Below are 27,962 nucleotides of genomic sequence, written 5' to 3' on the forward strand. Positions count from 1 at the left end.
AGAAGCATTTCTCTTTAGTGTCATAAACTACCAGCACCTGCCATTTTTGTTGTTCTTATTATAACCTATGCATGCATATGTGCCGCGTTGTGTATTGAAAGAACTATGTCAAAGATGAGCATGTCTTTGTGTATGAAGACATGGTCTTTACTGGGCTAAAATGATATGCTGTTTCACAGAGGCATGATTACATGGCAGCTTGCAGCAACCCAAAGACAGCAAACACTTTTTATGAACTCTGACTGACTAGCCTGCAGTCTAGCTACCTGACTACTCTGTTGAAAGAAGAAGAAGAATCACAACCAGCAAATAGGTTTTGCTGGTTGTGAATCTACCTGAGACTGGTGTGCTCTTGCAGATCAAGCTATAGGTTCAGGATCTGAAACACAACATACGAGGTCTAGAGTGCTATATTAAGTCATGAAATCTTTCCTCTACATAGCTCTATTGCTTTTCTCACATGGTTCAAACAAACTAATATGGAAGGAGCGAACAGGTTGGGGATATATCATATGTTTTATAGGATGTTTATGACATTGTGCTGAACAGATGCAGTATGTCACAGTAACTTCACCATTACTCAGTGATGGGTGATTGAGAGTTTGAAGCGCCACCTGTAGACAGCAAAAAGTACTGTCACAGTGTTTTTCATGATCATAAAATTCTTCAAAATCCATCCTTAGTGAACAGAGAAAGCTAACTGTCCTGACTGATAATCGAATGGTTCACTCAGACACACACACACAAACACAAATCCCTACTGTATTCTATGAAATATCCTTATGCAGTGAATTACAAAAGTAGTGGTATTCATGAGAGGCAAACTCTCAATGAGCCATTTATCTGATTTGAACAGTAAATCCAAAACAGTGAGGATATTTCTTCAATATGTGTGCATTAGACGATAAAATTAGATAGCAGTTTGAATTCACCAAGCATGCAGTCTGTACCGAACAGCTTGATGGTGTAGATAGAACCCTAATGTACCTCTTTTGTTCATCTTTCATACACAGGGAACATTGCTATCTGATAATAGATGGTGTGCAATTAGATTCATGTCATGCTTTTTATGTATCAAATATCTCGAGGAGAGGGATTTCACCAGTTTTTAAGCTGATGGATGCACATTCACCCTTCAGTACTTCAATACAACTGAGCATCCATTTAGTCTCATTAAAATTTAATGAGCTGTGTTGACATTTCATGTCACTTGCTGCGCCTCTACTCAAGTCAATTAGGTGGTATTAAACTTATCAAGGACCCAAACCACTCATTATCCCAGCTCTGCTTTTTTTTTTTTTTTTTTGCCTTCCAGCGCTAACAACTGTTATCATAACCATTATAATCATCATACAGATTACCCTTCTCCAAAGCAAATGCCGTTGGATGAAAAAAGAAGCATCTGTGCAATTAAATGCAGGGCTCTCAGTCCACTCCAGTTTCCTCTATACAGTGGGACTAAATAATATTCTGTGTGGAGGAAATGTTAACCGTACTGTAGTTCTTCAACAGCTATCGGTCTAAATGTAGTTTAAGTTAAATTTATATTCTATAGTAGTCAATGTAAATTATACATAAAATAGAGTCAGTATGAGTGTTGTAGATAATATTCAACTGAGTCTTAATTTCATCATTCAAAAGCCGTTTTATTGCCAATTTAACATTTTTTGCCAGGGACACAGTTGATAACATGGAACAGGAATCCCTGTATATATTTAACAGCAACAACCATTGTTTCCATAGTCTATCTTTCAAGGCCAACACACAAACAAACAAAATCATGAAACTAAGCACAAAGCTTAATCAATTACTGTATGTGGAAAGACAAAAGGCCAGTACAAAACATAACCAGTGGTATACAAAACAGGGGTATTCCAAGTACAGAGAAAGGGTTAGTACATGGTAGTGATAGACCTGGGTATGTTAACTTAGCATAAGTAGTAAACCCCCTATAAGAAGAGACCCATGTCTTTGTTTTGCTAGTAAAATGAAGCCATAGGGGTCTTCAATTAGGAGGTTTACCACTTGCTCAAACTTTATGCCTTACCCACATTTGTCACTAAACTAAAGTGATTTGAATTACCCCCCCCCCCAAATACAAAACTTAACCAGTGGAATTCAAAACAGGATCTAACAGTTTTGCAACTGAAAAGCTAATATACACAATCTGGCTGACAGAACACATAAGAATGTAGTTTTATGTTCCCATGGCTTGTTATGCAGTCAGACGGTTATACAGACTTGCAACCATACACTGTCAATGTGTACAATGGGCAGGGTGATTATTTTGCAATGGTAAGATTGTAAGACCTAAGCGTATAGCCTGAAGCATTTCTGGATTTTAAAGTCCAACGCACACTTTGCATGATCAAATACATGCATTTCCCTTGAACTTCCTTAACGTTGAGAGCTAATTAAGACCTTAAGAATTAAGACCACCTGTTTCCTTAAAAAAAAAAGTCAGTGACAGAACCCTGCTTTAAGACAGAACTTAAATATAGGTAATTTGATACCCAAATGCCGCCACATTAATGCAGCCACTTAATCAATTCATTAAGTTTGATTCTTTTATCTTTACTGCTGGAAAGCATGAACTGAATTTGGAGTTATGTGTCACCCAAAGTTAAACCATGACATTCTTGAAATAATTTAAGCTCATCATAGCAGACTGTTTCATTACCTGTAGACTTGCCAGGTAATTTGAACAAAAATTAGCCTGTTGTGCCAGATTGACATTAAAATCAAAACAAAAAAAGATTATTTGGATTAATATTGTGTAACAGGATGTTTCAAAGAATTTATACAGAGGCACTTTGAAGTTCAATGCATGGAATGAGACATTAGCCCATAACCAGCCCCAAGGACAGCTGCTGGACAAAACATGGGGACATACATCTATTTCACAGAAAAGGATAATTGGTAACAGTGTTCTTGTGGCTTCTATCCAAACACGCCCGATTATTGACGAGATCTTTTTTGATTTGCAAGGCCAAGATCAATATGTGCTGGCAAAAGCAGCAATGTGCTTTTCAAAACTTAGCTTTGATTCAAGGTTAAACTCTCTGCCTTCAATTCCTTCAATAATTAATTCCTATAAGTTTTCATTGGAGAGGCAGTAGCAGTTAATGAATGCAGGCATCAATCTCTTTTTCACTCTGGGGTTCAACTGAAGTTAATAAGATAAGCCTTCATATAGAGCCAGAGCAGCATTATGAGCTATTTGTTTCACATTGATTAGTCAAGTTATAGTCAACATACAGAAGAACATCAAATAAAACGTATGGTTACAAGAGTCATACAGTACAACGGAAAAGGTCTTGCAATCAAAAGGCTTAGGCTTACAAACAGACATCACACTTATCAAAACCGGCAGCAACATAAAGCAGACTCTGTGAAGAGATCCTTAAAGAGCTGTTGATAAAGCATGATGAAGCATACTTAGAAAGCTAGGCCAAAGAGCCAGCGTTAGGACCAACGGGCCTTTCTTTGGGTCTTGAGATGAACAGGAAGGAGTAGAGGTTAGGATGCCCCCACTTCCTGTGAGATCGCTTCAGGATAGTGTCCTGGTTGAAGCTCGGACACAGCCTATACACGCCAATGTTAGCAACAGGCTGAACAGATGAAGAGCAATTCGTTCCTGCTCTCACCTTTTAGCTGGTCCTGCGAGATGATCCAATGGGTGAACACGGTCACTGTAGACAGCACGTCAGCATCAATAGACACATGCTAGAGTTCGAGTCTGTCACTGCAGAGGAACATAGTGATCAGTAGTTAAGACTGAAATACTAGCAAGGACAGGTGTTTCAAAAGAGTCATAATTTCAGTGTTTAACATGGTGGTTTCACTATGAAGCTTCAAATATTAACATTCCAGACATGTTTCACTGAATGTTGAAGATACAATTGGCAGTTTTATCTCTGTCTAAGGTGAAGTTTAATGTCAAAATAGGTAAAATAGAAATGACATGACAAAAATCGCGACAGCTTTTTAGGTTAGATTAGATTCTTTTTTTAATCAATTTTCAAGATCTTCAAGATCATATACTTTTTTACTTCATAATGCACCTTTAAACAAGATCCAACTGCAGGAGCACCTGGACATACACAGTATCAAGACGCCAACATATCTTCAAAAACAAATAGCTACGTTTCAGTGGGATTCAGACAGATGTTCGAGTTGAAGAGACATTCAAAACCTGGCACAGTGCATTCACGATGGCACCATCACGCTCTCTCAAACGAAGCAACACTTCTATTTTGCAAAACCGCAGCAATGCCATTGATTGAGAACAGGGGGGACAAGCATATCATCAGACCCACAGGAGTAATTAACACAATAATTACAGGCTCATTATTTCCCCTCCACAGCAGCGCCGTAACCATGGCAGCGAGTCTGACACCCGTAAAAGGTTAATTGATTTAGACGGGATGAGAGAAAAAGTGGTTTGAGATGGTGGTTTGAGAACACAAAGGTTTACCACTCCAGGAAACTTTCAAGGAATCACTAAAGGCGTTTGACATTTAATGGATGGGAAATGTCAACTCTGACCCTGGACCGTCTAACAAAAATAAAGTGGAAGGCAGGTGTGATAAATTTGATCAATTTTGTCTTCAACTTCCACTGCACATAACAGTTTGGCAAAATTCTGGCCTTCTCATTTATTATATTATTTTTTTTCCTGTCAATCGTCTTCAAAGGTCATGCTTTCCCTTATGTCTCCTCTTTCACACAAAAATGAGTTCATCTTAACACCAAAACATCTATTCTGTGGTGTTTCTGGAAAGCACCATTGAACAACTACCATCATCGAATAACAGACGATCATTCTGAACATACTCTTCCGCAGTGGTTGCTCAGCAACACTTTCATGGGAAACAGCCCCGACTGACTAAAGTTCTGTGCTGTATGAAGTGAGTGTGTGTTTGTGTGTGTGGGCTGGTGGTGTGGGCCCACCTTGTTGTCAGGGGGTCTGGCTGGGGGTGGAGTGACCGCAGTCTGGCCGAGAGGAGCCACTCTACTGGGCTGGCCTCGCAGCGTCACAGTGATGGTGGTGGGGGCCTTCAGCCCAGCTGCCAAAACAGAGGGGTTTGGGGATTACACCAGTAAACACAACTGCCATTGCAGCACTACTGTGTATAGTGTGAGTGTTTCTCTCTCCATTTCCCTCACACACACAAACAAACATACATAAATGTTTCTGTCTATTCTGTTTTGATCAGGTCTTGCTGGCTCTGTAAAGTGTTTTCAGACATCTATAGTAAGTAGCTGTGGTGCCATATAAATAAAATGTAACTGAATTTTATGAATATACTAAATACACACCAAATAAGGTACTTTCACATTTTTGCCCTGCAGGACATGGGCTGTCAGCAACCAAATGTACATGAGTGTACTCAATTTAATATTTTCACAGAGAAGCACCTCAAATGGCAACACATGGCATTTAGGTTCTTTTGATCCATAGCTTTAAAGATTCCGTGGGTAGAACACACCAATACCTTTGGTATAAAAGGCACAGGTGACATTCCACCTGTTATGAAATGTATTGATGCTATACAATTCCATTTTGACTACAAAGAGGTCAAAAAGGAACTTTCAAGAGATTGAGAAATTCTGCAAGGGCAATGCACACCCATTATATTAAGGCCCTTTCATATCGGACGGACGAAATATTCACATAAAATCATGCTGGTGATTAAATATGTCCTTATTCGTTTATGTGTGCAAAGACTAACAAAAACACATGCATTTAATTACCTGTGTGATTTTGTGCGAATGTCATCCAAAAATTCAGACTTCTTGTGAAAAAGCATTTGACTTCCTTTGAAATACTGCCCACATTTTGATATAATGATGAAAACCTAAATGTTTTGAAGCATGGTGATTTTTTGTGAAATATCATGAATATTTAACGATGTGCATCTTGTATAGATACTGTACTGCGGTCTGTTTGTTTTCTTGTTTCCCTCATGGGCTAGCCTGGGTTTTCCCATGCGGCCTTAAACGCGCAATTTTATTCACGCTGCTAGGCAGCCTGGATTCTATGGACTTCGTTTTCATCTCAACGAAGGAACTAATCACAGAACGGAGTGAGGGCAGCAAGACGATGACGACACACCGAAGTCATTATGAGCTACGTACAGATGCATTTGATAGACATTCGTAGCGCCCAATAAACGGCTCTTTACATTCGTAAACCACGTTTCAAATACGAGAAAATGAATGTCTAGTTCCCAGACCCCATCTCAATGAGATGAGGTCTGACGTTAGCCAGGCTACTCATGGGCAACAAGGGGTTAGAATGTGAATGAGCAAGGAGATTATGAAAGATTACGCAACATGGAGTGTAGCCTATGAAGGTCATTTTCTGAGAACATGAAGAGAAGCAAAAAATCAAACTGCTGGATGATTTCTGCACATACACAACCAAGAGTACTTAAATGGAACTAGTGTGCGACACCAGTGAGACACCAGTTTTCTTCTAAACACATGGTCTTCATGCCAAGGAAATGTATGTTTACCTACTGTTGTTTTTGTTAAGAGACATCATGACTGATTGGTCAATGGTCAATACGACGTCAATATGTGAAAGGTTATCGTTCACTATGTATGTAGCAACATCTTTTTCAAAAGGAGTAATTTCCCCATCAATGATCCACAAATTACCCAATGATTACTGGAGATGTTTCAAACAGATTGGCCTTTCAAAAAGAAAAAAATAAACGCATTGATTCTTTTGCAACTTTTATTGCATTGAAACAAAATTTGAAAATGGAAAGGGACATTTTGGGCCGCCAGCGCCTTTACCTTTTTTATGCCCTTTTCAACCTCAATTTTTTCACTGTCTACTTGTATGGTGGACAGGGGGACAATATGGACACTTGCTTAGTGTTTAAAATTCTTTTTTTCTAATTGATTGACTGCTAGGAGACAGAACCCTGCAGTGGAAAGTATGTTCCATTTAAGTGCTCCATTCCCCACACATTTACATGAAGAATAAGCACAATAAACAAAAGAAACAAACAAAAAATAAAGACATTGAGAAAGCAAAAGAAGATGGACATGTAATAAGCAGCTTTCAAGAACTTCAGTTGGAATCAAGGTAACGAGATCTAACTAGAGCTGAAGATGGAACATGTGAAATTTCAAAAGCCTTAACAAATTACAGGGGAGGTCGAAAAACAAGCAAATGAACCAAACATGAAAACACAAAATAAAAAGGGGGGGGGGGGGGGGGGGTTGTCAGATCAACAATTCTCTGGAGACACATCATTCGGACAGGCGACAGCTCACATACACACATAGCTTTTTTTTTTTTTCCTTCTTCTTACCGGCCTATCAGAATGCTAACTATGATACAGACTCGCAAGCTTCATCACAACACTTCCTGTGATACAAATATACACATCTTAGCATGCTACGCTGTCTAACCCGATCATGGACTTCCACTAAACACCCTCCTCGACGCTACCGCCTTCTTTGCGTCCTTCGAGACCTCGGTGATGCAATCTAATCACGTGTGGCCAGAGGCTGAACTGGCCTGCGTGGCCTTCTACACTAGCCATGCCTTGCAGAGCCCCGGGCTAGCCAACCGACTGAGCCCTTTATACTGTTGGGGGGCGCTCTGCGTGTATGTGTGTGTGTGTGTGTGTTTGGGAAACCAGGGGCGTGGAGTCAACACGCGGCATCACTTAAACACCCCCCCCCCACGTCCCTCATCGCGGCCGACGCTGTTTGGCCAAGCGGGACGTACCGGCGGCGGCGGCCTGGTTGGAGACCTGCGCCAGGCCTGGCAGACTACTCGCCAGTTTGGCCAGACCGCCATTGGTGAGGAGCTGGTGGATGGCCGTGGTCTTGCTGATGCCGGACCCTGTGGAGACCACGGGCACCGCCCGCACCAGGGTGCCACCTCCCACCGCGCCCAGAGAACCCAACACCTGGCCCTGGGGCTTTCCGCTGGTGACCTGAGAGAGGAAGAGGAACAGACCCAGGAAATACTTGAGATGCAGCATAGTTTCACACTGGAGTTACATGCAACTAAAGAATGACATTTTTACCGCTAAAAGAGCATGCTATTTAGATTTTGTAAATGCATGAATGGCTACATGCCAATAGATGCTTTGAAGTCCTTTGCAGGAAACACATGGGGCTAACTAGGAGAGTTCACTCATTGTTTCTCTATATTAAATTATAAAACACGAAGCACTGTAGCACATTGACATTGCATTTCACTATTTGAAGGTGGTGATGATTACTTCAGCGTTAAAAAGTTGTTCTAACAAAAACATTGTTGTCAATACATTGTGGTTTTGACAAAGGCAGTTCAAAAGACAGGCACAAAAAACTAGGCTTTTATGTCTACCCTTAAGAGAACTTAACAGTGAGAAAACAAGACTGCAAAAAATATTGACACTCCAACTGGAATTGTACATTGACAAAAAAATTCCCCCGAAAATTGGACTGTGCTTTCTGAAGTGCTGTATAATTGTCATGCCAAAGTGGAATCGACATTGTGAAAAGAACAAAGACAAAGCAGTTTGCGTGCAGAGAGTGAAAGCCCCGCGTCCCTGCTGCACGCCCTGCGCTTTCCCTCCACCTGCTTGTTTTTCCCCCCTGAGCCTGCTCGCTCTCTTGGGACAACAGGCGGGGTGGCCATTTTTTAAACCATAAAAAGAGAAGGGAATAGGGAAAATAACTGTCCTAGCTCTGAGGCAGCGGTTCTCAACCTCTTCATTAAATAGGCTACAGTCCTTAACTCAGACTGGACTGCACTGGGGAGGGGCAGAGTAGGCTAGGTCAGTGTGTTGCCCAAACTTATAAGTAATATTTTCTTATACGACAGGCTTACAGTTTTGTCATACCTTGATTGTCATATCTCCTGAAGATGACTGCAGAGTCAGCAGTCGAAACTGTCATGGTATGACAAAAAAACAACAACAACGTTAAGCCTGTCATAACACGTATATGTTTAAATAGTAGGAATAATGAAACTGTTTTCTCTGGTGGCACACTTTTTACTATGAGAAAATCTCATGGAACACCACCATGATATTAAGCACAATATAAGTTTACTGCTGTTAATTGGGCCCCCCAAAAAGCACATAGCTTCCTGACAATGCTGCATAATTTTGGGGAGCTATGCCTGAACCCATAGCTCAACCATTTTTCTAGTCTAACCATCTGTCTGTTGCCTCACTTTATTTTTTGTTTTTTCTCTTTAGCGTGACAAAAGGGGGTGGGTCAAGTCCATGGTCAGGCATCCTTCTAAAGTAGGATTTCTGTCAATGTCTTTCAGCTATGCAGCATGACGCAACAGACAACATTTTGCTACTTCTGAATACAGCTATGTTGTGCCGTATTTGAAGTGTGACAAACTGATTCTCTGAGATATGAAACAAAATTTGTCCCTGCTGTTGTAAAACTGTAACGTCCATGGGGGGGGGGGGGGGGGTCCATACATCCCTCCATCTACAAATCTATCAAGAGTCTTGTACATGGCCCTGGTCTGCAGGTTGAGAAGCGCTGCCCAGTTCCATGCTAAGGATCAGGTGCGGTGCTGTGCTAGAGAGATCTACCTGTGTCCCACTGGCCACACTGGGCGCCGTGGAGGGAAGGCTGGGGGACTTGGTCACAATCTCTTGCAGACTGAAACTCAGGCCCTGGAGCAGACTACTGGCAGAGGGAGCTACACAGTGAAGTAAACACACACACAGCAGGGGTCACACAGTGAGAACAGGAAGGAAGTTAAGGCACTAACGGAGAACACTTCTGGCCCTTTCCATTTCAACACCATGGATTTTACACATCTGGACTTCTGCATGCTATGGGAAGCTAGAGAGTAGGTCCACCACAAAGTCATCTCATCAGGCTTAAAGCATACCACAAGTCTCAGCAGCAGAGGTGACGGGTGACACAAGACGGTTGGAGGTTAGAAATGCTCAGTAGACCACAATCCTCCCAAGTGAGGAGGAAAGAAGTAGAGACCTGGCTTAAAGGTGCAGTCCATGATTGTGGTGAAGTAGAGACCTTAAAGATGCAGTCCATGATTTTGGTGAAACGCTGCTGATATTTGAACTCAACAGATAATCGAATTACACGCCTCCCTTCTGCGCTGCGGAAGCAACATGCTAAATGGCTGAAATACTGCATGGCTTAGTGTAAGTTGCTCTGTTCGTTTCTCAATTTACCAAGCCTGGTTTGTGCACAGAGATTTTGAACGCACACAAAACAATAGACATCTAGAAGTCTGTGAGGATGAATTCTCTGAATTTGACAATAAAGTGTATTGGATCAAGCCTGTTTCACAATGCTTGCACTGTGTGTGTGTGTGTGTGTGTGTGTTGGCTGCATTACCACTGATTTTCATTTCTGTGCCCATGTTAACAGGTCAGAGCATTCATACTGCCTGTGTGAGACGTAAGGTCTCAGACAAGGATTGTGCTTTTTTAATAAAAATCCAGACATTCTGCACGCACACGCACACACACACACACCACACAGCACAGTGTGAAACAGGGCTTAGAGTCTCTTGGACTGCACCTCTAAGAGACCAGGTGGCTGGGATCATAGGGAGAGTAGACAGGGAGAGTAGACAGGGAGAGTGGACAGTGAGTTACCCTGGCTGGTGGTAGGAGCAGCTGCTTGGACGGGCGAGGATGAGCAGCTCTGGATGTTGTGGAAACTGGAACCGGAAACTTCCGCCAGGCCAGACCTGCAGACGAGACACAGAAAGCCCCTCGTCTCAGACAAAACGGACAGTCACGGGCCACAAGCTGCAGCCTTCACATGGCTTTTCTCCGCTGGCTAACCACATGAAATAAAAACACTGCAGCGTCTGGGAGAGCCATTCGTTGGTGCTCACTGTAAACAGAGAGCACAGCTCACGCAGACAGTCCAGAAATGATTCATCAACCTTCAAACGATGGTGCTGAGTCAAATCCCTGGTCAACACATTTTTAACGCAGATCTTTACAGGCATCTTTTGTGCAGAGTGAACATACTGTATATTCAGCTAAACCAACCAAACTGCAAACTGGAATCAACTGAGACCTAAACAGTCTCTCTGTCTATGTATGCGTGTGTGTCTTGGTGTGTGTGTGTGTGTGTGTGTGTGTATGTCCCTGTGTGTGTATGTGTGTGTGTAGGCTAAATGCGCCAGACACTGTTACCTTTGTGCGGTGAGCAGGCCAGAGAGTTCCTTCGCACCCGGCACGGTCTGCCCCATGGCAACTGCGAGCGGCTTGACCGACGAGCCCACTACAATCAGGAGGAAACGGGGTCAGACTCAGAGAGGCTCAAACTGCGACCTGGCACTTTCCTTCAGGAAATTTTCCATGCAGGCGCACAGGAAAATCCCCCCTGGCCTCAAACGTACCATAAAAATTCAGGGGAGCTATTTCACCGCTCACATATTTGCTTATTCACCAAATGGCCCAAAGGGTTCACCAGGGCAAAGCACAAATCATTTGAAGCAGAAGCCAAATGAGTGGACAGAAATATATACAATTTCAACTCTGTTAATAAAAATGTGTTGGTATGATTTCAGTACTATTTCAGCTCTCTCAAAACACAGAGTCAGCTTATAGAACTAATTAGGTGAACTATTTGGGGTTCCAGGACGAATGCCAATTGCCAAACAGTAAAATCCCAACACTGAGAGGCACTTTTATCGCCTTGAGTTTGACATTCCTTTACTCGTATTCTCTGCACACACACACACACACACACACAGCAGCAGCAGCAGCAGCAGCAGGACTGCAGCGGCCAGCGGTCAGATCTGGAAAAAACCCAGCATCAGATAGTGAAAGTCCTGCCATGTATTTGTTCCACCCATTCACATAAAGCAGCTGATTTCAATCAGCACACCTCTCCAGCCAAGCAGATGAGTTGTTGTTATTATAGCATTTAGGGAACGCTTTTATCGTCCAAAGTGACTGACCTATTGACCTTTGTGTGCAGCATTGCGTTGTGTATATACAAAAGTTAATTAGTGGAATTATCCATTTTAGGTGCACAGGTAGAACCGATACATGGTAGGACTTTTACTTTCTGAAGGCATTCCCTTCTCTGGCAGCGGTCCTGTTCGCTCTGACGCAAACCCCCCACCTCGACTCACCTTCCTGAGCAGCCGAGCTGATGGTCGCGCCCCCCGCGTCGCCATGGGAAACAATGGTGACTTTGATCTTGGCACGCTTGGAGGCTTTGGCGGGCGTGGGGCTGGGCGTCTGCCGCCGCTTCAGATGCAGTCGCATCTGCTCGTCTCGGTCCAGACTCTCCGTAGGCTCGCTCGACACAGGCACTGGGAAGAAAGGAGCAGAGGAGAGAAAGAAAAGACTTGACATTTATTTATGAATTGATAGTGTTCTTTGGTAAGGTTTTCCCTCCACCCAAGCACCATTTTGGTCTTCACATAGGCAGTAGTTTGTACAAGCAGCAGTAATAAGCAGTAAGCAGTAGTGTGTATAAGAAGGGGGTGTGACCTCTTTGGTGGAGGTTAGCTGATTTATGAACCCATATGTCAATCTCAAGACACTATGCAGCTACATTTATTCAACACATCCTCACTGTGCTTCACAAAAAGCAAGTTAGGAAAGGAAAAAAAACAGTGACAAAATGTACAAAATGAGACATGGAAAGGAAAAGATGAAATGGAGACAAACTCCATCTGACTACATTTTTAAGAGACATTTCTGTGTTGACTAGATCACTCTTTGTGTGTGAGTGCTACGACTTGATCACTATTTAAGCGTGTAGCGAAAGGCAGAAAATGAGAGAGGGAGAGAGAGAGAGAGAGAGAGAGACAGGAGAAGGACAGAAGGCGAGGGGCGAGACAGGCTACTCACCAAAGAGACAGGAAGGGGTGCCAGGAGGAAGGCTTTTCCTCACAAGCATGTTTTGTTTCAAATAAGCTGCAAACTGAGCTGGAGAGAATGGAACACATTGAGAGAGAACGAGTGAAACGAAGAAGAAAGGAAGGAAGAAAGAAAGAAAGAAAGAAAGAAAAGAAGGCAGGAAGGAAGAAAATAGGAAAACAAGCAGACACTCTCGAGGGAACATGAGGGGGGGGGGGGGGGGGGGGTCATCACATACAGAGATCCTGTCCTTTAACACGACCTTGGCTGTTAAAGTCTGTGTCCATCCCACTCAACACCCCCCACCCCACACAAACACACACACACACACACACACACTCAACGCTTAACAAAGCCTCCTTCCATCCACCAGCACACACATTCACTGTCTGTGTGGTCCAACTAACACTCTGACAGCATGAGCGCAGAAAGAATGTGTGAATGTGTGAGTGTGTGTGTGTGTGTGTGCGCGCGTTTAGAGGGGTGCGTTCATGGTGCGTGGGTACTAGGACACTGGGATACGCGACTGCTACGCTGAGATACATGTTTGTTTGTTTGTGTTCATTTATTTATTTATGTATTTAGCTGACACCTTAATCCAAAGTGACTTACAGATACCAATTGCAGGGGCCAGTCTCCCTGGAGCAACTCAGGGTTAAGTATCCTTGCTCAAGGGCACAATATTGGTAGTTGGGTACCGAACCCACAGTTTGTGGCTACTGCTACACGCTTGCCAAGCTACTTAGCCACGACACTACCACCGCTCAGGGCCAATCTGTAGCCACGACACTACCATCACTCAGGGCCAATCTGTAGCCACGACACTACCATCACTCAGGGCCAATCTGTAGCCACGATACTACCACCGCTCAGGGCCAATCTGTAGCCACGATACTACCACCGCTCAGAGCCAATCTGTAGCCACGATACTACCACCGCTCAGAGCCAATCTGTAGCCACGGCACTACCACCGCTCAGGGCCAATCTGTAGCCACGATACTACCACCGCTCAGGGCCAATCTGTAGCCACGATACTACCACCGCTCAGAGCCAATGTGTACAACGCACATAATAAGCACTCTAAAAGAGGAAAATGGCCGTGTCTGACGTCATCAGATATCGTCATGTTTGTTATACTATACATATACTTTCCTGTTAATCTTAAATCTTAAACAGCCCAGCCCACGCCTGACTTGCGGCACAGTGCGAGAACTTAAAGCCCTAAAGACATAAGTGCTGTGTGCTGCAATGTGTCTTTGGGGGAGTACCAGAGGTTTTGTGATGAGTGGGGTTGGGGGTGCTGGGGGTTGTCACATACTATGAGGCCTATGTGTCCAATGCACACACCCCCTGGCATCTCATTTTAAACTACTGCCATCTAGGCGTCGTTTCTGTCCACTTCTCCTGACCAAGAACAGATCCAAATTCTTTTTTATATCACAAGCCATAAAAGCTTTAAATCAGTTCAAATAAGCTAGATGTCCAGCTGGCCTGGTGATACCCAAGGGTGTATAGTGTATTGTAGTGTGTGATATATGTTCTTCATGGTATGTCTGTCTGTGTCTGATGTATGGACTATTGTCCACGGGGACAATAACGTTATCTACTACTACTACTGCTGCTATGTGTGGCAATGTGTCTGTGAGGGGTAGGAGTGGGAGTGGGTTCTGATGGGTGGGGTTAGGGGTGGAGGCACATGCTGTGGTACCTTGTGCCTGCTTGTGCGTGAGCACCGTCCCGGATCGCTGCATGTGGGTCTTCAGCAGCTGGGTGGCCGTGATGAGACTGGACTTCTGTGCAGGAGACAGACCTGTGGTCTTGGGCTTGGGACTGGACGTTGGGCTGCTGCAGACGCTGGACATGTCCTGGAGGAAGACAGGAAGGAAGAGGGTGTCAGAGAGCGTAATCATTATTGATCTTAAGACAAAGGAAAAGGGAAAGTGCTTTTCAATGGCTGGAAGTCACTTTGGATAAAAGCATCTACCAAATGAATAAATGCAAACAATGTAAATGTAAGTGAAACAAACAACTCCAGAGGCTCATTTATGTTCCCTTTACGTATGAAGATATGGGCTCTCCGTGGGAAGAAGGAAGGACAAAAGTGTCAGAGGGTGTAATCACTTATGATCTTCACTATCATATGATGCACTTCATTATCAATGATACACTTCATTATCATTTCTTTAACCTGAGCCCTACTTTCCCATCTATTTCCAAACTTTACTAGGGATCAAAAAGATCAAAATCCATTGAACTGCTATAATAGCCAACCGCAAAATGGCTATGGCTTCAAAGTAAACCATTTGTTTTTGCCACATATAGGATCATAATGTACAACCAACCAAAACAAAGGGAAAGACCCATTTAACAATTTCAGAGTAAATCCCCACATACTTTCACAGAACCTTTGTGGTTGTGATGTTAAATATTACCATTAGGGGCAGCTCAGTTTCTGACAAACACCAAAACACAGTGGAGGTGCTAATTAAGTAGCTATAGACTAAGCCAAAAATGGAAGGAGCGCTGTCCACGAAAGTAACACACTACGTCAAAAAATGATTTAAAGCTAATCAATACAATTCAAACAAAATGTATATGGAAGATCCCAAGAATTGGTGAAGCCCTGGTGAAGACCCCAAGAATTAAGCTGTCCATTTTAACAAAGTCATGTTTGAAAGGGGGATTAGGACTTCCAAATGTTCTATGGTACTACTGGGCCTGCCAAGTTAGAAATATAATAAGTTGGAAGCTGGGAACTAGTTCTCTTTGGGTTGCATTGGAATCACTAACATGCTATCCATTGGAGATCACAACAACACTTTGTGTCTTAATAAATTGCAGTCCCTGGTAAATGTAGAGGTGTTGCCCCCTTTACAAGCCACACTGAAAGCTTGGCAGGACTGTAATAGGTATCGGAGTACAGAAAGTCATATGACATATAAGACTCTCGTATTGCATTTAACTCCGACTTTCTAGCTCTCTCTCAAACTAACTTCCGAAACTGGTCACTCCCTGTTTGATGAGGACTCAGAGTCCGTTTAATCCTTTACTGTTATTTGTGCAGAATATCACATTCCCAGAACATACTTGCAAGTTCGTCACATCATTGTATCTTTACATAAAAAGGGACAATTTAGACTCTATCCCACTGAGCTGGAACAATTTATCATCTCTGCTTCTTCGGTTAAGGGAAAGATATCTCACTTGTATAGAATTCTGGCCCGGAGTTCCCAGAACTCCTTTTGCTTGAACTGCTTTTCCTTGAAAGTTCCCAGAACTCCTTTTTCTTTGAGAACAAACTGGGAACTAGAGTTTAAAACGAATTTCAGTGAAAAAGAATGGTTAATTCTGTACACTGAATGGTTGACTGAATTGACTACAAACATTAAAGTTAAAGAAACGAATTATAAATTACTGTATAAATACTGTATAACTGCAGTGAAGCTTAATAAGTTTGAGGACACAAATTCTCCTATGTGTAGACAATGTGGAACTGAATCGGCAACATTATGCATGATGTGAAAAACAAGTTTCCCTGTACAAGAAAATGTGTGGCTGTGTTTAGGTATTTGTGTGATATGTGCTAAATTGTGAATAAATATATAAAATAAAAAATAAAAAGAAATGCTCTGTTTCATCCGTATCCATAAGCTTTCTGAAAAACTGCACAAATGCAGACCATTTCATTTGTTTCCCATCTGGGGTAATAAAACGACTGACCTGAAGTGAAATGACTACATGTGCAGCTTAACGAGTTGTACAGGTGTGCTGAGCCACTGGAGGATAACTGACCTCTGACCCCGAGGGTGAGATGGGCACTCGCACCGATGGGGAGGAGGGCCGTGGCCGGTCCAGGTCAAAGGGCAGCTCGCGGCGCGGCTTCTTCTTCTTCTCCGTGTCGAGGTCCCGCATCTCCCCTGGGCCGTGACCATGACCGTCGCCTCGCGTGAGGACCCCCGTCAGGAAGTCTGCAATCTCATCCTGATGAAAGACACACACGTACAGGTTAAAGGTTGTATCAGCGATTGCAGGCCCAGAAATGGCCCAAACATAAATGATCACATTCATCTAATCATTCCTAACGATCTGCTAGCTGCCCGCCCCATAAGCAGGCCGTCAAAAAAACGTGTCTCTGTAGACAGCCTAGGCTCTGAGATCTGCACACAAAAACAAATGCCATCAACAAGTGTTCTCAACCACTCAAAGGCAAAATAAAGTGTTCCAACCAATAACCAACGAGATGCGTGTTCAGGAGAGTTTCAATTGCACGAGAGAGAGGGGGAGGGAGTAGCGAGCTAGCTCTCTGTTTTGTTTGAACATCAACAGAAGTGACGTTACCCCGCCATCGCTGATACAACCTTTAAAAGCCAAACTATGTAGGAACTGACCACTTTTTGAGCTATGGCTTTATAGGCCACTGACTTGGGTATCTTCTACAAACTCGTTTTGATGGTGTGTGGTCATGTGAATAACAGGTCAACACACGTCTCTCTTCCTATTAGCTGTCCAGTCTGTGTCCTCTCTCTCTGAAAGACGGAACACACCTTGACAATGCAGGAAGCGCTTTCACATCACATCACCACCAATTACATCCCCAAATTTACTTTTTATTATTTGTTAATTTGTTTGTTTATTTCTTGATGTCTGCTTTACGGGTACACTGGCGAGTCATCTTGTTTCTTTTTATTGTCAATTATTTTGTAATTTGTCTGTTCCTGTCTGTTGTCAGGAGCGCTTTGGGTTGCACTCTGGATAAAAAAATGTGCAATATAAATAAAACTTATTCACAAAAGACAACCGTTAGCATTTTTATGCAAGCTTTCATCAGTGCCAAATATGCGGTTGATGTTTGTCTGACGTGTTTTTTGTGTACCTCTTTATGGAGTTAGCTCAATGGTTTGTGAGACATAACCCGTGACATGAAATGTATAGCATAACTATAACTGCCCATTGCCCACCTCCATTCACTGTTACAGACTTTAAAGAGATTACTATGACCCATGTCTGCCCCCTAGTGGAGCTATGAGTGATCATTCAAAGTGATATCCCAAATTTCATCCCAATGAAATACACATACAATTGCAGAACAGCATGATTTTCATGAACAAACCTGAATGCATCGATCCACCATGGTCTGCGTTAGCCCTTCACCTTTCATCTTTGTGGAGTTGATCCTAACCAGAAATCAGATCACACAGCATAATGCATCATAACAATATAGCATTTTCAGCTATCAAGACGTATCCTCCCAGCAAAACACAACACAATAACAACACTTGGCTTATCGTAGATTTACTGTATGCTAGTATGAAGTGGATCATGTAAAGCCAAGCCTGGCCTAGCTTAGCCTTAAAGGAAAATTTAAAAAAAAGTAAAGTGAGTGGAATTTAGCAGACGATTAGCGACAGGGACTGAAACTCCGTCTTTGCCCATATAAGGAGATCCGGGTGTTAATTTAAGCTAACTACCTATGGCAAGTTGCATTGCAAGTTTGCCGTCTTAACTTACCGAAGATCACAGGAACCACTTGAAGGCAGAGGATAAAAGTGTGTTGAGCCACACTTTTGGCGAGTTTAGCAGGTGCGATAATTCAAAACCCCCATGTTATTTTCCCATAGGAAAAAATCGCAAGATACCGGATCTCAAAAGATGACAGCTTTTTTGTAGGCGTACTTCAGAGGTCTATGCCATATAGGAGGGGCGGGTCTGAGAACTCACCTGAGGTTATCGTCAGCTCCTCCAACCACCACCATGCTGTTGTCGGCGCGGATCTTCTCACGGAACTCCTCCATGGCCTCCGTGCCACACTGGAGGGCATTCTGGCCCACCACAAACAGCACCGGCGCCTTCATGTCCAGCAGCGGGTCGTCCACATCCTGGGGAAAACAGACAAAAACACAACAAATGATGAGACACATAACAGCTTTTAATCAAGCTACTGGGCTGCAGGTATGGAAGCTTTTCACATGTTGTGTGACATTAGAATACAGAAATAATGTATTCACTTCTAGACTGACATTAGTGACCTTCTCATCTTATACTGACAAAGCAAAACTTCAGCAAAAACTTCAGCAATTGAGATATTTGAGATGCTTTCCACATGCCAAAAGACATTCCAAACCAAAACAAAATCTGCGGCTGAGTTCATTTGGGCTAATCTTTTCCTGCGACAGGGTCAAATCTAACCTCGATTGTTCACTTTGGTATGCAAAATATGTGGGTCACTAGGGCCTGTTGCCAAGCCTGCTCACAGATCTTACCCCCCTGGGCCCATTGACTGTCTGCAGTGGGAAGCCAAGGCACACCACAGCGGTCAGATACTCCATTAGCGAGACCTACAGGAGAGAGACAACAACCCAGGTTATGCTCGTCCAGGTCAGGCTACACTTAAACAAACTCAAACAGAGCGACTGCATACACTTTATCAGGAATGGAATTTCCAGGAAGTGTTGTTGGAAAACCATCATAGTTCAAAAAGAGAGAGAGAGATTCTAATTTTGAACACTCTCTCTCCATGGTTACCACAGTGGTTGCTCAGCAATGCTTTCCAGAAGGACATGACTATGGGAGCTTACATGGCAGGCAATGAGTGCCCCTGCGTTCCAGCCCACCAGGACGATGGGTTTATGGGGGAAATGGCTGTGGACCTGGAATTCACCAAACGAACAAACATGTCAGTTAATTTACGGAGATTAAAATACAAAAAAACATACACATTGAGCTTGATTAAAAGTGGAGAGGGCAATTCTGGTAAATGGTTGTTAACATTTGAGGTCAAAAGCCACTCTTTTGTGCCACTTCTCCTGACTTCAAACAGCAATAGTGTACTGTTTCCCATGACCGCACCTTAAACTACAATGCTCATATTTTTAGCGGCACACACAACCACAGAATGTTCAACAACTGGTAAAGGGGAAATGTCAAGACTGATTTACATCCTCAGACATACAGTATAATCTAAAAGTTGCTCTTTTCTTTCTGACAGTAATTTTCCCAAAACCAGATGCTCACCTCCATGACCTTGCCTCTCACGGCGCCGATCATATGCTCCAGACACTGAGTGATGCCTATGTTTGCCCCGCTGCTCACCACATGGGTGTTAATGGGGATGACCTGTTACACATAAACACATAAAGAATGAATCATCCAATACACTATTACATCATTCATACTACTAAATGTCGCTTGATTTATTTGCTATTTACACGGCGAGAGACAGAGGGTCTGACTGAAACAGGGAAGCTGCTGCCAGCAGCCTCGCCACCTTCAACTGTCTCATGACTCATTTGCCGTAGCAGGCATCAATCAACATACCAGCTATGAACTAGCGCTGTCACTTTTGTGAAAAAATCCTGTTTGATTTTTGAGACATAATTGTTCATTGAATCGATTGTAAAATCAATTTTTCAAGTCTAAAGACGTTTCCATTTTCAACGGCAAATATACATGTAGGCCAATTCACAAACAACTAACAGGCATTAGGACGAACGTAAAGAGGGCGCTTGTAGACGCAAGCCAGCAATATTTCTGATGATTTATTGGCTGCAGGCTTCAACGTAGCTGTGTCTGTGTTTACGATTATAAATGTCAAACAAATTTCGCCTACGTAGAACTCGATTGCAGTTTGCATAGCCTACCGCTTTGTTCTTCTCCATAGTTTGATATACCAAAAATCCGAAGTACTTCCACATCGAACTCCTCAAGTTATTATGGCCTATCACTCGTCTCTCTCATGTCGCACAGGTTGATCGCGTTGTCCTCCATTTTTTGGCAAAACACGAGCAGCACAGCAGCTGATTGAAACAGCTGTTTCCGGTGCGTAAAATTGGTGGGAATTTTCTTTTTAGCTTTCGCAATGCTTACTGCACTTCGGAATTCTTTTATATTCTTATATTTTTGTTTGTGAATTTTGTTACATCTATCCTTTTTTTGTTTAATTCGTTTAAAATTAATAGTGTACATATTTGGTTAAAATCGATTCCCTAATTTAGTTTTCGAAACTTGTGTTGTTTGGTCCAATCGATTGTGCAATCGATTTTCGAACGTAAAGTGACAGCCCTACAATGAACTCTGTTTATCTATATGCCAATAAAAATTAAAGACGCTGTGCTACACTTCTATATTTACAAAAAGCACATTTACATGGACCTTCAAACCACTGGACTGTATTGGGAGCCATTCTAGCTGGACAGCGTTGCATGCATGCACGTGCACAAAAACAAACAAAAAGCATGAATATACTGTTGTCTGTTTAATCGTAATGCCATGTCTGCAGTGAACTGAAGCCGACCTTGCCCAGACAGGACAGCTGGGACTGCCAGAAGCGCATTCTGCGTGAGGTAGGGAAGGCCGGGTTGGTCGGTCCTGATGGAGCAATCAGGATCAGAGGGGATCCAGGAAGTTTACTCTAAAAAAGAAGCAATAACAAACAGATGAGCATCTGCACGTCCCAACCAATTACACTGTCATTTCCGCCGTAGTGTCCCAGTTTTCCCCAGCCCCAACAAATCAAATCCAGTCGGACGGAAGAGCAAAAGCGTAGTTCTGTTGCAGTGCATTCAGGATCAACAACTGACCTGAAGTACACTCCATAAGTTATTAAGCTCCATTGTTCAGCACAGACGTTTGGTAGTGTAAGATGAGACACAGAACTACGCCAATGAGTGCAAAGACACCCTACTGATGACCGGTTCACTTACCTGCAAAGAGATTCCATTAATGCAGGAGTGTTCAGGACCTTTCAAGATTGCTCACTGGCTCTGATCCAAGTACTTCCAACACTCACAAATGCACGCACGCATGAACGCATGCACGCACACCCACCCACCCACCCACACAGACAGACACAGGCACACTACAATTTACCGTGACCTATATTTATCCTCTACCCCAATTAACAAATACTTAATTCATAAATTCTATCTATTCTGATATCACAGCACATTTCCTTTGGACAAAGAGGAACAGCAGAGCTAAAATGCTTGCACATAGTCTGTACTACTGCCATGGTGATGACTAGTGCCATAGTACAGTCAGTGCTGGAATGTCAAACCCCAGCCATAAGTGGAATACAGAAAAGTAGGACTTCTAAGACAGCTTGCCTACTGGCACTGTGCAACAAAGGGCTGTTGGTCATAACACTGACAAAGCCTCCAAAACAATTTACATCGCTCATGGCAGACACAACAGTAGCGAAGATGGCAGAAGTGCCCAACAAAACGTCCCTAGTTAATCCAGAGCTTGATCCATCCATAAAGTTCCTCTTGCTACACACAACATTCGAGTTGCTTATCGTCTTCCACTCATGCCTCGTTAACATGTCGCACCACTGCAGAAGTTCTGCTGCACCACACTGAAGTAGGTATTTGTTTCTGACCCCTGGAAGTTCTCGAAAATCATCTTTACGGGGCCGTTCCAGTAATGGAAACTCAGACAAAAGGCTGAGACCCCATAAAACTACCCCCGAGTTCCTCTAATGGAGACTCGACTATGAGCACATTTTCCAGTGGCCATAGACCATCACTCAACTGAATACATTAGCTCTCCATAGTAGACCAATACTTTGCCAAATGTGCAGACAAGAAATTTGAACCAAAAGAAGTGATAAATTCACAATTTAAAACCCAGCCCACAAATTAATGCTGACTAACACATACTTTTTGAGCCTGTTCAGCTACTGTTAGCTGACATAAGGATAAGCATTTCACTTAGCTGTTCTGCTACTTAAGAAATGAAAAAAGAATTTTGCATTATGGGAAAAATCTGAGGAGGACCGTCATATTTGCCACACACTGTAAAATGTGCATTTCATCAAAAACATGTGACTTTGTGGGCTAAACAGGGCTTACTGGCTTGTTGTGGGACAGGACCCCAACTGCAGGGTCCCAGGGACGCTTGAGCAGGAGGGAGAGCGCTTCCGACCCGGCTGCTCCAGTCTTCACCGAGGAGGTCAGCAGCATCCGGTCAATCAGAGAGGGCACCTGTAGCGGGAATGGGACGGCAGAGTGAGATCAGGGGCAACGCACAGAGGAGCTAAGACTAAGGACGCAGTCTACTGGAAATGGCACCATAATAAACAAGGGGCCTGATAATGCTGGGCAAAGGGCAAAGTCTAAAGTCTAACTAAAGCTTGCTTAATAACTATGCCAAATCTATTTACAAATTAGATTTACAAACACCATGAGAAAAACCCTAAGGACAAACATTGGTGGGTCAGCAAAAGCTGTCTCTTGCCACATGATGCCGTTAGTTCATGCCCAAGAACTTTGCTCACAGACTGACTGTCCTTTGCCCATCATCTAAATTAGGGCCCATGGTGGCAAATGAACCAGGATTCTTTAGTGCAATATTGCACATCTATTGTAAGTGAAGTCAAATATTACAAAGTGGTAATGTTGTGCAATGGTGTAAAGTTGCATACATACAGACACAGAGAAAATACAATCCCGTTCTTCTGACGGTTCCTCGGCTGTCTTGCTCACCTTGCTCTTGAGGGTCTGCAGCACGTCCAGGTAGGCGGCCAGCATGGCCAGGCTGAGGGACTCCACCAGGGTGCTGTGGAGCCACTGGGTCAGCTTCGTGTCCCAGTTGACACTGGCCAGGGCATGCCGCACCTTCCTTGCGCACTTGTCCACAGCAATCCTCCTCTGAACTGGCTCATTGCAGGCCTGTGATGGCACAATCTTTTTGTTTTTGTTTCCCAGATAAGTAAAAGTAAGTAAATAGACCCTGTCAACTGCGTAAACAAACATGTGTGCGTTCCTAAGGCATTTCCGGTGGCACAGAAAACAACATTGAGCTAACCTTCACTTGGAGACAAACAAAAATAAAGAAAACATGTTTTAACATTGACATTTTGTAGAGCATTAAACTAAAGTCCGATTAATTTTCATTACAAAGTATCTACGTTGGTTTTCAATGTTTCAACCGGAAACCCTCTAGGAACAGATTGAAATGGTCTAAAAGTAAGTAAGTGAAAAAATAAATGTAAATGTAATTGATAAATGGACTGCATGTACTTTACACAGTTGAACTCACACTCTCGTTGGCTAGACGGGCGAGTCGCTCTGCCTGCAGAGCCTTCAGCACCCTGTTAAAAAGCTTGTTCTGGGCCATGGACCACCCGGTCCTAAAAGAGAAATCAGGAGACAACAAAGGGTCAAAGGTCAAAACACATCATGAACCAATGAACATGGTTTAAAAAAAAATAAAAAATCCTAACATATTAGGGCTGTGCCAAAATCTCATATCACGATAACAACACATGACGCAGTGTTTCCCACAGAATTGGATTCAATTTGTGGCGGTAGCTGACTTTGACAACGGGGGGGGCAGCTTCTCCTTGTGCTTCTCCTTGGGACAAGCACTTTTGAATTTTGGAAAACACTTTTCCATTTACATCGGGATTTTGCAAACATTCAGTGTCAGAGTCAATAAAATGTAACCTGACTCTCGCCAGATGAATTTCGTTTCGCCTAGCTCCACTCATCCATCTGGAACCGATCCATTGAAGTGTTGCTTCAGAAGGCTGGGCCTAATCAAAAAATGCTTGCATATGATTGAATAAGCCACTTGTCCGTCATCTATTGACGTGCTACTTCAACCACTCACATCGAAGCCAACCCGTGACGCTGATAACAGTCTCACAGTCGCTTCTACGCTATGTCACATCTATGAAACTCCCGCCCTGCGTCCTGATTGGCTGTACCATAAAATCGGTTGCAGAAATCACTCTCAATGGAAGAGGTCCCAGATGGATGTGAGTGAAGCTAGGCGGAGCTAAGCGGAACGACATTCATCTGGCGAGAGTCAGGTTAAATAAAATGAGCCCTTCAACGAAATTGACAAGCAGCTGTAAGTAGGCTAAGCATGCTAAATTGGACATCCAAACAGTATTCTAACGTTAGCTTTGAGATACTGCTTGATTTCATAACTTAACTTAGTTTAGTCTCTTCAATGTAGCCTACTATGTTGTGATAAGACCTTAGCAGAGTTCACTTCAATGCAGCAGTTTTGAACAAATTTGCGCAGCATGGTCACGATGCTAAGTAGCCTAGAAATCTAGACGCACCCTAGCGGCGGCAAATTAATTTGCTCAACCTGTAAGTCTAGCATCGAACCATAGGGATTTCTATTGGCTTAGCACCGTGGATGTTCTCCAATCACAGCGCTCTATTTTGTTAGTCTTAAGGCGGGCTTAACAGGATAACGACAGTCCTGCGACTGTGAACAACAAGGAAGGTGGCTATGGCGAACGAAGAGCGGTTGTTTGAATCGGCGTTGGCGTCAACTTTGGAGGAGTTGGACTTGTGCTTTTCTTTGAAAGTTGAGCAACACAATGCACTTAAGTCATTACTTTCGAAGAAGGATGTATTTGCCGTTTTGCCGACCGGATACGGATATGGTCGTAGCGCTGGCCTATTGCATGCCTAGGCAGTTTGAAAGACAATTCTCTGCCCGCCCCTTGGATTAAGCGAGGTGAATGGTTCGATGCCAGACTATACATCTCAATGATATAGGATGGCCTCGCCAGGCTAGATGCTAAGCGGATTTAATAGCAATTTAGCCAGACGTCTTCTATGCAATGCTTCTATGTGGCAACAACAATCCTTCAACAATCGTGCAGAGGAGTGGGGCAGCGGGCTACGAGAGAGAGCGGGGCGGGGCAAGGATGCCAATGCAATGCGCAGCTCAATGCCAATGCAAGGATTTTACCTTATATTTAATTTAAATTAAATTAAACATAGAATATTCATCTGTGGCGGCCGATTTTTATTTCGTGGCGCCCCGCCACAGATTAGTCAATGTATGGGAAACACTGTGACGATATAGCATATTTCCTGTGAAAACCACATAGAACGGTAGCCTAGAAATCTAGACGCGCCCCTAGCTAGTCTAGCAACTCTCCGTTGGCTTGTGAGCTCCAGAAATCGAAACTTAATCAGGCCTTTGAAATCGTGTATAGAGTCGTTTGGTGGGCTTAACATAATGATTGATGGCAGAGTTGCAACGGTTTGGCTTGAATTCCCTGCTACTTGAAAACAAATATCCTATTGCGTCCTATTGCGTGCAGAGGGAATACGGCACAGCCCTGCAACCTATGATACACTTAACCACTATGGTGTGTCTTAACTAAGTTTCTTTAGTATTGGGTTTTGATAGCTTGTGTGAATGCAAAATCACTTACTTGTTGATGTGTTCCTCCCAGTCATCGGGTGGCGGGGGTCCGTCGGCAACGGTGCGAGCAAAGAGAACGTGGCGCTCACACTCGTTCATCACGGTTCGTGCCTTCTCATTGTCATAGAGTGGCATCGCGGTAGGTGTGATTGACTCCACATCCACCGAGATCTCAGACTCACTGCAAAGTAGGTGAGCATCAGTAAAGGCCAAACATACATCAAAACAAAAGGTATCCTAAGAAACAGTTTGAAATACACTCACTCACAAACACACACACAATACTTTAAACATTACAGACTTATTTACATCTTACAAAGAAGCAAATAAAATGTATTATTCTATGATCCACACTCACACTGTCCCTTCAGCCTGTCGCCGAGGTGTGACAAACAGCATCCGCGTGGGCCTGGCACTGCTGGCATCAGGATGCGCGTTCCATGGCTTGGCATAACTGTGGTCAAGGAAGACCAGGTCCAACTCCCGCTCGTGTACGGACAACTGGAATAGCAGGGAGGTTCCCATTCTCCTCGCCGATGTCTGATAGTCCCTATCGCCAGCACGGTACATCGTCCACTAGGGCCACAACGGGGCCCAAATGCACCCCAATGGAGGGATGTCCCTCTGCGCGTGCATGAGCTGTAGGGTCACAACCAGAGAGGGATGACATGACATATAGAAACAATCAGAGAGGGAAGTCATGACATATAAAAATGTAACAACCATTAACTAAGTAAGCTTGGTCAATTGCAAAATATAGTGTGGTAACTCTTATCCCCTCGCCGCAGTACCCCTAGTAACACAATACACACTCTTTCATGTTGAACCTGAACATCACCATTCCACGTTGTTGTCTCCCACATGATTAACAAACATATTTCCTGCTGACATAATGTAACGTAAGCCGAAACCATGACAAGTCAGGCGCCCACTTTCTTAGCTGTCAGCCCGTTAGCTAACTTGCAATTCAATTGAGATGTGACACTATGGGTGGTTAGGCAAACTGTCACAATGACGTTGTAACATTAGGTGTGTTGCAACCCACTTGAACGGACAGCTAACGTTACAACGTTATTAGCTCGCACGGAACGATAATTGGCTAAAACATTCGTATATGTCTCTCCTTATCGTAACGTTACTGACAATAAGGTTAATGCTAACAGTTAATTTCACCGTCTCAACCTGGATATCTTATATGCTGCATGAAAACCACGCTAGCAGCTAACCTTACCCTATGTAAACGTTAAACACGAATCCGGGGAATTGCTCAAATGGTTTCGGTATTATAAATGTAATATTTAGAGTTCAACCAAAGAGGTTGACAAAAGCTAAACTAAAGTATATTTGGTTACTCCTAGTTAGCTAAGGGGAATCGTTGATGCAATGTCTCACCACCCTGCTGTTAATGTTAGCTAGCACTACGCAGCGTTCAACATTGGCTTGTTCTGTTGTTCAAGTGACTGACTCGTGAACTCGTCATTGCGGACTAGCTAACGTGGCCTTACGCAACAAACAAGGATCCCGCCAAAGTACAATGAACATGCCAACAACGTTAACTTAGCGATGCAAACCATCATATGTTGGACAGCAATCTTAATAAGGACTTGTATATCAAAAGATAACGTTAGCTAGCTTGCTGACAAACGTTAGCAAGCTAATGTTACCGACGTCTGTCCAACCTACTCTTGGCAAGCTCAGTGACTTACTTTGTCTTTCGACGATCAAAAAAGCCTCTGTGTCATTTCGATCTCAAATATGTTGTTGTGAGAGTAATCCTGAATATGCTGTTTTATTTCATGTGTAATACAGTATGATTTTAAAATTCACTCCCTCGGTTGTGATAGCAGTAATGGCTGACTTCCTTTTGTTTCACTAACGCGCCACAGATGTCTTCAGTCGGAAAACACGGACTGGAGTACTTCACTAGAAATGGGT

General features: G+C 43.3%; 2 protein-coding genes across 16 annotated transcripts in view; one reads left to right on the plus strand and one right to left on the minus strand.

Annotated features, from left to right (window-relative positions):
• LOC121714755 (oxysterol-binding protein 2-like) overlaps nucleotides 1-27,962 on the plus strand; it is a 765,489-nt gene that overhangs the window by 386,647 nt on the left and 350,880 nt on the right. The gene's annotated exons all lie outside the window — the stretch shown is intronic.
• On the minus strand, nucleotides 1,626-27,927 carry kansl3 (KAT8 regulatory NSL complex subunit 3). 15 transcript variants are annotated; one of them, XM_042099785.1, is made up of 24 exons: nucleotides 27,734-27,927; nucleotides 26,386-26,666; nucleotides 26,038-26,208; nucleotides 23,889-23,979; nucleotides 23,333-23,518; nucleotides 22,700-22,831; nucleotides 21,142-21,258; nucleotides 19,863-19,964; nucleotides 19,427-19,498; nucleotides 19,112-19,186; nucleotides 18,570-18,727; nucleotides 17,962-18,025; nucleotides 16,644-16,832; nucleotides 16,056-16,157; nucleotides 14,560-14,716; nucleotides 12,843-12,920; nucleotides 12,116-12,298; nucleotides 11,169-11,256; nucleotides 10,617-10,711; nucleotides 9,576-9,685; nucleotides 8,862-8,909; nucleotides 7,754-7,964; nucleotides 4,954-5,069; nucleotides 1,626-3,745 (listed from the first exon to the last, which is right to left on the minus strand). In XM_042099785.1, the coding sequence occupies exons 2-24, from the start codon at nucleotides 26,595-26,597 to the stop codon at nucleotides 3,743-3,745; spliced, it is 2,760 nt and encodes a 919-aa protein (XP_041955719.1). In that variant the 5' UTR covers nucleotides 26,598-26,666; nucleotides 27,734-27,927; the 3' UTR covers nucleotides 1,626-3,742. The 15 variants fall into 15 exon arrangements, with proteins under 15 accessions (XP_041955719.1, XP_041955718.1, XP_041955717.1 ...); XM_042099784.1 differs by having other exon boundaries at nucleotides 19,103-19,186; XM_042099783.1 differs by having other exon boundaries at nucleotides 23,333-23,533.

The sequence above is a fragment of the Alosa sapidissima genome, chromosome 8 (assembly GCF_018492685.1).
Source record: "Alosa sapidissima isolate fAloSap1 chromosome 8, fAloSap1.pri, whole genome shotgun sequence".
NCBI classification, from domain to species: domain Eukaryota; kingdom Metazoa; phylum Chordata; class Actinopteri; order Clupeiformes; family Clupeidae; genus Alosa; species Alosa sapidissima.

Bases quoted from the DNA above. Each gene is read 5' to 3' on its own strand.
- kansl3 (XM_042099781.1), bottom strand. From the start codon at position 26,597: ATGTACCGTGCTGGCGATAGGGACTATCAGACATCGGCGAGGAGAATG. The intron at 18,728-19,102 runs GTGAGCAGGCTT...TGTTTTCCCCAG, and splicing joins GGCCCAGGGGGGTAAGATCT to GATGTGGACGACCCGCTGCT. The intron at 12,299-12,842 runs GTGAGTAGCCTG...CTTTCTTCCCAG, and splicing joins CACCCCTTCCTGTCTCTTTG to TGCCTGTGTCGAGCGAGCCT.